The sequence below is a fragment of the Actinia tenebrosa genome, unplaced genomic scaffold, assembly GCF_029948245.1.
Source record: "Actinia tenebrosa isolate PJP-AT-01 unplaced genomic scaffold, QUT_ActTen_1.0 PGA_scaffold2__45_contigs__length_23673736, whole genome shotgun sequence".
Taxonomy (NCBI): Eukaryota; Metazoa; Cnidaria; class Anthozoa; order Actiniaria; family Actiniidae; genus Actinia; species Actinia tenebrosa.
In genome coordinates this window covers 16,905,748-16,917,763 of record NW_028292579.1, presented here as the reverse complement: position 1 = coordinate 16,917,763, position 12,016 = coordinate 16,905,748, and the positions used below count along the sequence as shown (strand labels likewise).

Here is a 12,016-nt window from a genome sequence, read left to right as displayed (position 1 = left end):
AGATCTTTTACCAGTTACAGTCTCACCTCTTCTGAGCATCCTCAAGCTTTAAATTGTATTGAAAGTTTTACTTGTTTGATGTTAAAAGTTTCCCATGATTCTCAGTGATCTCAGCTTTCTAGGTTTTTTGGTGACTAACTTTAATGAAATAAGTGTATATCACCCTGCTTGCAGAAGTCTTTTTTTCTGACTTTTGTTTTGGGAAGTAGAGGCAATCAGAAACCTGGGCGGTACGAGAACGGTAATACACTCTTTGCTAATTGAATTTTTCTCTCGTTCCAGTTCCAGTTCCCAAAATATTAGAAATGTCTTGAATTAATGAGACACATGGCCGTGCCACACCATTTTGCCTCCTGAATAAACTGGAACGAGAAAAACTTGGATTAGCAAAATTGTAGAGTATATCCAATGTTCCTGTTGCCATGGACACACCCTATGACCCAGGCACAAAAAATAATAAAGAAATTTCAAATTCTTTGGTCAGACAAGAGTGCCCATTATGATCTAAATTATTCTTCTCATTTTTTTTACCTATATATCAAGTTTTATTTCATGTTTCATGGTTTTCTGATGTTTTAATTAAGGCGATTTTAGGGGGTTTTAACCTCCTCTAGCTCTATTTACATATCAGCTGTCAAGTATTCCAGGAGCTATCTCCCTGATTATTTGCATTATTGGATGCCTTAGCCTTAAATCACCATATGAATGAGGTGGAACCAAAGTACTGATCATGGACAGGGACTGATTTTCTTTGTTTAGATAGTATGGATATGAATTGAGTACGAAAGCCAGGGTTATTCCCGGAGATGGTGGGCACCAGCTATCGCCAGCCCTCCTGTCTTGGGCAGGCAATCAATGTTGCGAGAACGACGCAATTTGTTGAAGTAGAAAACGATCCTACTTCAGCAACATTGCCTGCAAATATTGTGCGCAATGTTGCACCGTATGTCCCGCCTTAAATATGGCCCATTTACATGACAACTGATTTGACCTCATCCCTTACACATGACACTTCTTCGAGCGCCACACACACAAAAACACGATCCAATCAATTATTCACCGCTAAAATTAGATTTGCACTATACATCTGCTCTTCTGCCCTTCATATTGGTAATCCTTTGCCAGCCAAGAAATGTCTGATCAAAAGAAACTTATGATACGAAGAATAATTGATAAAATATAAATGACAGATGGTGACTTTGTCGAGACGTATGACGGTGTTTTTGGTGACGTGTCAACTGATGACCATTTGACATGCATTGCGTTACTTCATCGGTAGCCATGTGCTTTTGCCGCGGTGGGCGCAATGACACGGCAAATCTTGTTCAAGAGAATATCAAATATACAAATAAAGAGGCTATTTTGTTTGAAAGTGTTTATCAAAATTTGGATTTATTCGAGGTAGATTTGAATACTACTTTAAAGGCTGATGTAATAATAGGAATTTATAGGAAAAAATTACGTTTTCAATAAATGCAAATCAGACTGAACATTACATCATTCGTTGCGCCATTGTGGCGCAAAGTGTCTCGTTTTTGGCAAAAATCTCTTGCCATACATTTCATTGAAAACATTAAGGCTTATATATTAAAGATAGAAAAAAAATTTTTTTTAATGCTGAAAAAATAGAAGTTTTATGAGAGATTTCTTCTTTGAGCTCGATACTCGTTTAGGGGAATCCCCGAATTCGTAAATTCCGTTTGTTCAAAGCTGCCCGAGAATCCGCAAGCTGATTGGCTATCTCCAAGAATGATTTATTTATAGATCGACGTCAGTACAAAAACCGTGGTGCAATACTCCCTATATTTTCATGAGAAACTTATGTGACGGTCAGTTTTCGACCGACAAGCGAGAGAGAAGGTTGTAAAAGTAGCTCCAAGAAAAGTGATTAATTCCGACCAAAATCTGCATTGGATATTTAGAAGAAATGGTGGATATCAAAGGAAACCAAGAATTTTTCAAATTTTTAGAAGATGGCGAGAATCATTTTCTTGGTGGCGACTGGATTTCGCAGTATGACACCCATGATAATGCCGATTACAACTTTGCAGAAGAAGTTCAAAGTGTGCCCGATCTTGGGACAATTCCATTCTTAAATCAGTCAAACTACTCTACAATTGGGTCTGCGCCTGGATGGATGTCTGAGAACTTTCAAAACAGTGGCAACTTTACGATGACAGGAGAGAGTGGAGATGCGCAGGTTGGTAAAATGGAGATCCCAGAATACAGCCCTGCACCTTCTACCAGCAGCTCTTTTTTTGCCTACAGCGAAGCAGAAAATAGACCCGAACCAAGAGATGAGGCATACAACACGATAATTTCATCGCTTGGAATTACAGAAGAAAGGCTTCAAAAGTTTAGTGTCAAGGAACTTAACCGATTTCTAAAATCAAATGGGCTGACAAAGGAAGAGCAACAATGTGTTAAGAACCGCCGCAGGACTTTAAAAAATCGAGGCTATGCTCAGAACTGTAGAATTAAGAGGATAAATATCAAAAAGTCTTTGGAGGTTCAAAATAATGACCTGCTACAAGAGTTAGGCCAGCTGAGGGCTGAGCTGGAAAAGGCAAAGAAAGAGAAGAGTTTCTACAAGTCCAAACTGGTACAACTCGCCAAATATTTGAAGGATCATAAATAAGTAAAGGTGGCATAAACTAAAATCATGAAAACACGTTGTAAGTACTGTAGTACAAAACGTACACTCAACTATTAAACACCACGCTCAGATGACAGCGCACGCTGTCAGTCCGTAATGGAACACAACGTCTAAGGAAACCGTTCAACTGTTGGATTGCCAGGTTCCCATAAAATTTTATTTGCACTATGAACAGCTTTACTGAACGATTTTTAATCTTCTAGTTTTTAAGTTCATGTTTGTAAATATTAGTTTGCCGCGCTCGGGAGAACGTAGCCTGAACGTAATCAGAACGTTGGTTAGAAGAGATATTGCGTGACACGACATGCTTGAACATGCCCATGAAAAACAAAGGTACTAAAATATTCATGTAATCCTGAACCTGTTGCCCAAACTTGTCATCTTGTGATGATCGCACGCTTACGTATTCTTGTTATATGAAAAAAGATTTTGAAGCGAAGGCCTAAAAAAATACAAAAATATCATAAGAAAGTGAATCATCCACAAAAAGTATCAGTGATGGAAGGACATTGTTTATTATATTTGATGCCTGACAAGTTGGCCTCAATCATGCATGCTGACTTGTATACCAAAAAAAAATGTATGTAGTTATTACTTTAAATGCAATCGCTTTGAAAAAAAGCTATATGTTTTGTGGGGTATTTATATAAGTTTATCACCGTTGAAATAAAACGTTTTGAAAACCATTCGTGTTGTTGTGCTTAGTAACGTCAGGTTTAATTTTAGACCATGTGATCATAAACTTAAAGTAAAGACATCTTGATTGATTCAACATGACGTTTCATCGTACGTGCTGTGTATATGGCTGTGTATGTATGTAAACCACTTGGACTTGCCCAAGCAAAGTTGTATCACAGTCAAAGTAAACAAAAGAAAATAATGGAATTGGTGTCTGATACTATATATTATGCTAATTGATTTTTCACGGGACGAGTAAGACCACTTTCGTTGCATTTGAATTTAGAAGCGTTTTTTTATTAGATTGATTTACCTTGGCCCGTGAAACAAAGTCGTAAAACTAATGACTGACAGTCTAAGTAAAATCAAAAGAAAACAATGGAATTTGTGTCTACTATTATGTATTACGTTGATTATTCTTTCACTGGCGAAGTAATTTCACTCTATAATGTCATCATCGCAAGTACTCTACTATATTCAGATTATGTATAGTCTCATATGCAAAGCTGGAAAATAATAATCTAAAGATCTAGGGAATCTTCCCGTACGAAAACGAAAATGCAGTCACTGTCAGTCTAGAAAAAAAAATTACGTCTGATCGCGCGTGACTGACGGTATGATTACTGTCCTGAATTTGGGGAAGTCCCTTTTTCAATGGACTCTCTTTTGTGCAAAGTTGCACATTATTAGCAGTTTGACACCTTAATTTGATTGGATGGTCCAAAGAATTTGGTTAGTTTGCCTCAGTTTTCCTTTAGACTCAAGGACATGTAATGAGTCGAGTGGGTTTTCCCAGACAATTTTAAAAATAAAGTGGTTCAATAAAAGTAGACCGCCATGATGTTTTTTCTTAGAAAACTTAAACGAAATTAAATTTCAAATGCATTACCAGTTAAATCTGGGGTTTAATAAACTAAAAGTAGCACCGAAAATAGTTTTGGCAAGCTGAAGTCACAGGTGACTAGTTTTTTTCTCGAGAATCTCAGGAACTGAGTGAAAGCGGTCGAAACTAATTTTTTCTAGATCACTATCCCACTGAGTTCAGTTCAGAGTAGACAGCAATTTTCAAGTAGATAAATAAAGATAGATAAGAACGTAATGCACATCTGTCCGTGATGATCCCGGTCCTGACTGGGAGAAAAAGATGCGTCAGTTCACAATACCAATGGATGGATGGACAGAAAGAGGTGAAGAAAGAACAGAAAGAGGACAACGACTTCGTAACATGCGCCTTTGACAACCCGGGCTTGACAAGGTGAGGAGGCAATGCAACAAAAAGGTGAAGGTGGCACCAATTTACATCAAGCAGAAGTTACATTTTGGTATGGGTTGTTTACGTAACATCAACTTATATCTGCGCCTCCTTCTCCATTAAATCATGACCACAGAAGACACAATATTATTGTCTGCTTTCCAAATTAGTAGCCTCAGTCTTGAGCGCAGCTGAAGTAGGTAGCGCCAGGAGGGAGACTGCGTAAGAGACTTTGCTTTGTGGAATGTAGAGACAATGACGCTATAGTGTTTCAGACTTGAGAAGACATTCAATATTCTTATCTTCTTTTCCTTCCACAATTATTAGGAGACCAGAGAAAAAAATTCATTCAAGTGTATATAATCAGCAAGTATGTCAAGCTATCTAGACACTTCAAGTCATGAATCATCGCGTAGAAGAACGACAGAAAGCCAAAAAGATCTTCCTGAAGTCCAGGAGGAACTCAAATTTGACGAGGTATTAAGAGCCATATATTTTAATAATACGGCCCCAATGCTTTGAATGCAAACACTTGGATGACTCAACTTTCATTAAGAAATTCAACTTTCATCAAAAAGATAAAGAACAAGTTTTTGCATCACAATCCATTATGCCATTTCAAATTGGTCGTGATCGTCCGTGTTTTCACGCAGACACCGATTCCGACACTCATCACAGGATCATTGCATGATGCTAACGGCCGAAACCAAGCCTATAATATGTGTATGAAGTAAGCAAGGCCTTCATCGATAACAATAGTTTTTTTCCCTTCTATCGGTTAGTCCTGCATATATAAATGCTCCATTCATCTTGTATGCCAGCCGAAGGGGGGAGGTAGGTGAAATTCAGGGGGGACCTGAAAATTATTTTCAATGGTTGCATATCAACTTTTTTTAATAACAAGGGAGCAGACCAAAATCTTAAGATCGTTGATGAGTGGCATTTATAAAGAATGAAAGGGTTCTACAGTTATTTAATTATATAAATCAGAGATGCATAACAAATGTTCCATTTTTGTTGTTCCTTCTAGGATAATGTATCATCCAGAAATTGGTTCACATTTATGTTTTCCTGTCCAATACAAAAGCACATGTCAACAATAGAGGTGTTCACATTTTGGTCAGCCATTCTGGTGTACTTTCCGATTGGAGTTTTGTCCATGCTTGATGCAAAAACTCCCTCCATGATATTTAGAATTCAAAGTGGAAAATATAGTGATGGAATAGCAAGAATATCAGGAATGCAAACTGCAGTTGTGGCATTTCTTCACATTATTTTCTCAAGAGCAAGTCCCTGCATCTCATCCAACTGTATCATCCTCGCAACTGTATTTGAAAGAATTGTGATTGTGAATAGTTTATTATTCTTAATACTTTGGCAGCAGCTTGTTCCAGTTCAGTTTTTGTTATCTGTCATGATAATGGACACAGGCCTGTCAATCATCATCACTGTATTGTGGTTTCATGAATCTGAAGTTGCTTCTATAGGAAAGTTTTTCAGTAACATAATCCAAGTAATGTCACTTGATGAGCCTTCATCACATTATTCTTCCAGGGCTGTTCAGATGCTAGGTCTTGTACAACTGTTTCTTGGATCTCTCATGGTTGCACTCCCAAACCTAATCAATCAGCTTTTATACCTCAATGCCAATGATTTAGATGGTCATTCTCAAGGTTTGTTGTCAGTTTGCCACATGACGACAGCTGTAGTTGGTTGTATTCACTTCTTTTCTGGGGGAGCTGACAGCAAGGCATATAATATTGCTTCCATATTTTATCGTGTGGTTCTTAGTATTCCTTTCCTTGTTGTCTTAGGGATGCTGAATCAGATTCCATTTACCTTAATGGGATACTTTGTATGTCTTGATGCTATCAGTCTTTTAGTTGTTTCTCTTTCCCTTTGTTTTGATACAAATTAAACTACCGCTGACTGAACAGTTACTACATTTTTCAATTGATCTGCAAGGAGCAAGGAGTTGTACTCATGGCGAATCTTCTAAACCATGGAATATTAATGCTAGAACTTAATTAATGGGAGATTCATATATATCACATTTCACATGGTCTCAATGTGCTTTATATTTATGACCAGTGGAGGACTTTATGGGCTGTACATTAAGGTGTTATTAGCGACCATGCAGCTTACAATCATGAGTGAATCATTAGTAGATTAGTGTCATGCCTCCAAATTGGGGTATGCTGTTGAACCAGGAGACAATCCACAGAACTCAATTCTTTCCAGAAAAATGATTCTATTTGGAGCCAAATTTGCATCCGGTTGAAAAAAAAATGCTGAAATGCCAAAACTTGTTTTCCAGGACAGAACAGAAGCCCTTAGCTATTGACTAATAATGTATGTTGGTATCCATAAAATAGAAACTGCAAGGTTCTAAGCCTGATATGAAAATCAAGATAGAGTTTTAAAATATTCCATGCTAAGTATAGAAAAAATCATTTCAATAGTTTTCAAATGATGACAAATTTACAGTGTGACTACACCAACCAAGGCCACCCAGATAAATTTTCATACAAACTAGCCAATCACGATTTATGGGAAGCATGGGTGGCATAGCGGTGTGAGTGCTTGCCTCTCATCAATGCTCGAGTGCGAGCTCGAGTCCCGCCGGGATCAGTATTGTATATGAGTAGAGTTGTTTGTTGGTTCTCTCCTGTGCTTCGAGGGTTTTTCGGGTTCTCCGGTTTTCCTCCCTTGGCAAAAATCAACTCCTAAATTCCAATTCGATCACGGAATGAGGGTCACAGGTTTGTTAGCCACTGGCTATTAAGTGCTACCCTCATATAACAAGGACTGTTTAGTATTTAAATGATAGAATCTGTACACATTTTCATGATTTTCCTTTAAAAGCATATATTTTACTTCATATGAGTGTGTGATGATCAGAAGTGGTCAAAAAACAGTTTAAATAAACCAGAATTCATCAATTTGCCAATTTGGTGTCAAGTGATTTGTGAATTTGCTTTCAAATTTGTTTGGGTGGCCTTGGTTAATGTAGTCGCACTGTAAATTGTCATCATTTAAAAAACTATTTCTTTAACTATTTTGAATTTGATCTATTCTAATAATTATAATTTAAAAAGTTAAAGTAAGAAATGCCAATAAAACGTTTGTGTCTATCTAAGTTTAGCTTCTGTTAATACCTTACACATGGGAATAAATAGAACACAAGGTTTTGTTTATGCAAATGATGCAAGTACAGGCAGAATAATAATGTATAAGCACAAGTGCAGATAGTATTCTTATTTTAAATTCAATCACTGTTTAATAATTATTGTTCTACCGAAACAAAGGGTTAATTATTATAACAGTTTAACTGTTCAAGATCATTCACAATCATGTTAGCTGTGTTTGTGTTGCATTACTAGTGAAAACCAGGCCTTAAAGGAAAATACTCCTCAAAACGTACAAGAAATCGTAAAGGTAAGCAAAATGCAAAATACTGTAAATATTTCAAATTTGATCGTACCTAATCACCATATCCCATGAAAAAAATATGCCCAAAATGTAGAAAAAGAAAGATATATGTCACAGAATAAAAGTACACAAAATATCTGCAGCGTAGGTAAGGTTAACGAAAGGTGCCGGACATTCCGTCGATCCCGAAGTCCTCGGTTCCAGTTAAAATTTCCGCGCTGAATCCAAACATTATAGGTGATTGACACGTTATTGTTGCAAGCAATACGTCCACTACTTCTCGCTGCACAAGACACGAGATCTTAACGATCCATCCAGCAAAATGAATTTGTACGAAGATTCAGTTATTGATGATTTATTGGTAAGGGGAGAGCAAGCAAGACAGAAAAGATCGCACAAAAGACGACGGTTAAAGCCTGATGAAGTGCCTGATAACACTAATCTCAGGTTAGAGACACAACCACAACAGGTATAATTTGAATTTCGTTTTTCATGTACATTGATTTATCGAAATCGACACTTTCACGATAGATCTAACGACCCGGTAAAAAGAGTTACTTTGAAAAACTTTGGTCTTTTCCTTCCATTTTCTAAACCCCATACTTTGGATTTTTTTCGTCGAAATTTGAATGAATCTACTAACTTCTGTTGTAGTTCCTGTTTGTATCGGTGCAACAACACTTTTGAAAGGCTTTTGCGGTTTTCGATTTTACACGGTTTCTAATAATTTGGTTCCAATTTGAACATCCTTTACAACACCTCCTCCGGTGATCTGCTTCCAGAATATTTGGGCGACTTCATAACATAAGGACCTATGAAACGAAAGACTGAAAATTCGATCATGAAAAAAACGGTCAAGCACATGTTATCGTTAGGGTAGATTATTCCTCAATCATAATGCCCTTTGCGTTACAATATTTCAAGGTCGATGGTTTTTAACGCGGTAATATAACAGGCGGTTGGCTGGCTATATAATATGACACAATTTTAAAATAAATTAAATACATTTGTTATAAACTAAGCGGTATATTTCGTAGGCGGCAGTTCAAGCACCCAATTTCTAAGTGAATTTTAATTAAGGTTGGAGCGGAATTATGAAGTTTCGTATTAAACAATACCGTATAACAAAATGTATTTTGGTAAATGTGTATTGGAAATGCTTAAAAAGAAATTCAATGCGTATTGGAAATGCTTAAAAAGAAATTTAATGCGGTCGTTCACATTTGGTTGGAACTTAATTTTAAGAAAGATGAAAATTAGAAATTTTTAAACTATTTGTACTGATTGGCATTTATTTTAGGAAATAAATACCTTTCCAAAACATTTTTTCAGTTTTATTACTTTTAAAGGAGTTAAGATAATATTACCGGATTCTAAAATGTTTGCATGCAAGCCCACCTTATTTCAGCTGTTTACATATATTTTTTCAATCATACCAAAATGACAAGGGAAATAGAATTAAATGTGGTTGCTTGGTAACCAACTGCGATATAATATTCTTAATGATCTAAATTTTCCCCTTGAGCAAATGCTAGAGAAGATATGTTTTTGTTTTCTTTTGACTAAAATATAATATATTTGCCTACAAGAAACAGAAATATGGAAAGAAAGAGTAAAAACAATTTTACAGCATGGTTTTCACTATGACATAAGCATAAGCATAAGAACACGTCCTCACTTTGATATAAGGCAACATAAGCACAAGCAGATCAAGCATAAAAAGAAGGGAATTGCTTTGATCCTTGTACTCATGGTTATGCTTCTGCCTATGTCACAGTAAGGACGTCAACAGAGAAATAAGTGGGCTTGATACACTTATGTCTGTGTTTATGCTTATGTCACTAGTGAAAACCACGCTTACTTTACCACCATGTTGCTTCATTCTTTCTTTGCGCACTGCATTCACTGCTCAGCTGGTAATTACAATTGTTTTATTCTTTAGGATACATCTTCCAGTAACTGGTTCAAGGAGATGATATCATATCCCTGCACTAAAAGGCTTTCACTGATGGAATCCTTCACACTTTGGTCAGCAATTCTTTTATATCTCCCAATTGGCTTGTTTGTGCTGCTAAACCCTGGAAACAGTCTCATTCCAGTCATGAAAGACAACAATATCTACACAACAGGCTACCAAAGGATTTGTGGAATCCACACCATCATTGTTGCTTTTCTCTGCGTTATTTTCTCCAGAGCAATAGGGAGTAATTCCATCAAAGGTGTCATCTTAGGCACAATACTAATAAGAACAGTCTATGCAAGTGCCTGCTTGTATTTGTTATATATACGCCAGTATATTCCCATCTCGATTTTGTATATCACTTTAGCAATAGATGCTGGCCTCTCATTTATTACTTTTATATTATGGTTCTATCAGAATCCAGAGGCATCTTTGAAACAGTATTTCAAAGCCATTTGGCAGCTGATCAATCCCTCAAGCTGTCCATTACATTCTTCTTCAAATGTGGTTCAAGTCCTTGGTTTTATCCAATGTATTTTGGGAATGTTTTTCTTTATTTTCCCCAATATAGCACTCCTAGTATTTCAGATCAACCCTAAAAACATCCATGGATACTCCAAAGGATGGCTATCCATCGGGTTTATGTCTTCAGCGGCAATAGGTTTCATTCATGCTCTTTCTGGTGGTGTTGACAGCAAGTCATATAATATTGCTGTGATTTCCTATAGAATCATATACAGCATCCCTGTAGTGACATGCTTAGGTTTGTGGGGACAAATACCAAGTGCTTTAGGACTTTACTATGTTTCTCTTGATGGAATTTGTGCTTTTGTAACTTTTATAGTACTTTATAGAGAGTCTTTAACTTCTAGTCAAAAAATAAACATGAACTAGTAGACTATTACAAGTCGTGCATTCTGTCAGATTACCTAAGCTACAATATAGATACATAAATATAATATAAGTTGAACACAGTATAAAAAGGTATGCTGTTTTGGACATTGGTCCTTTATTATGCCTGAATATTCTAAAAGATAAAACAAAAACTAGCATTTTACTTACTATCATTTTGCCTATAAGGTTTTGGTGAAATTTTTAAGGTTTCAGCTATTTACTATTTATACTAAAACAATGCACTATTGGGCCGCTATGGCTTATAAGATTAATAATGATTATGATAGGAAATGTTTTAATATCTAAGAGAGAAATGTTTTAAAAATATATATAAAGAGGAGGCCTTTAAAAGTTTATAAGTAAGATATATATTATTATTGATAATATAAAAGTTGAGAAATATTATTCGTATTTTAAGTATATTTTGTAGATTTTTAGTATTTATAAGATTGTGATGTTATATTAAACTGTTGAAATGTAGAATTTGTTTACCACGTTTTTCCCTTCTCTTTTCTTCCTTCCATTAACCCACTGGAGTTTCAGAATGCATTGCATCATGGGCTGCTTTATGGGACACTTTAAGGTTACTGTCAACCTTCGCTGGGTACTCTCAATTAAAAATTGTTTTGCAAATCTTGTTACAGTAAAGGTTAACAAACTATTTACCTGTTACCTATTGTCCTCCCTCCTCATGGCACATAGGGCCTTCACATAGGGCCTAACAAACTATAGATCATTTCAAAGCTTATAAACCAGAGAAATGTGATAATCCAAGTTTTACCTAGACAAAATGTTATCTTTGACAAATACAAGCAGGTTCAGGGCTTATTGATTAAAACTTTCATTTCTCAATGCATAAAATGTCAACTAACTAATGAAGCATCCAAGAAACAAAGCCTGATAATGCATTATATTTCTACAACTCTGGAAAGGCTTCCTTTACCACGATGCTGAAGGGCATCAAAATCACTTTTGTATAATACCTCTAAAGAAGAGATAGCTAGCCAGAAACTAGTGTGAGCTGCATCGGTGTTTCTAATGAAACAGTATTGATAAAAGGTTACTCTGATGAAGGACTAGCGTCCAAAATGTAAGTTTTTTCATCTTTTCACAGAGCAAAATTTACCCTTTTATCATTACTATT

At 36.1% G+C, this 12,016-nt stretch overlaps 2 protein-coding genes across 2 annotated transcripts; both read left to right on the top strand.

Annotated features, from left to right (window-relative positions):
• The first annotated feature begins 1,822 nt into the window (after window positions 1–1,822).
• LOC116295161 (uncharacterized) lies at window positions 1,823–3,342 on the top strand. Its single transcript, XM_031702917.2, has one exon. The coding sequence runs from the start codon at window positions 1,928–1,930 to the stop codon at window positions 2,636–2,638; it is 711 nt and encodes a 236-aa protein (XP_031558777.1). The 5' UTR covers window positions 1,823–1,927; the 3' UTR covers window positions 2,639–3,342.
• Window positions 3,343–4,809: 1,467 nt separating this feature from the next.
• On the top strand, window positions 4,810–11,269 carry LOC116295156 (uncharacterized). Its single transcript, XM_089034142.1, has 5 exons — window positions 4,810–5,063; window positions 5,617–6,503; window positions 7,970–8,024; window positions 8,269–8,487; window positions 9,961–11,269. Exons 1-5 carry the CDS (start codon window positions 4,959–4,961, stop codon window positions 10,870–10,872), a joined length of 2,178 nt encoding a protein of 725 aa, XP_088890268.1. The 5' UTR covers window positions 4,810–4,958; the 3' UTR covers window positions 10,873–11,269.
• Window positions 11,270–12,016: the final 747 nt, after the last annotated feature.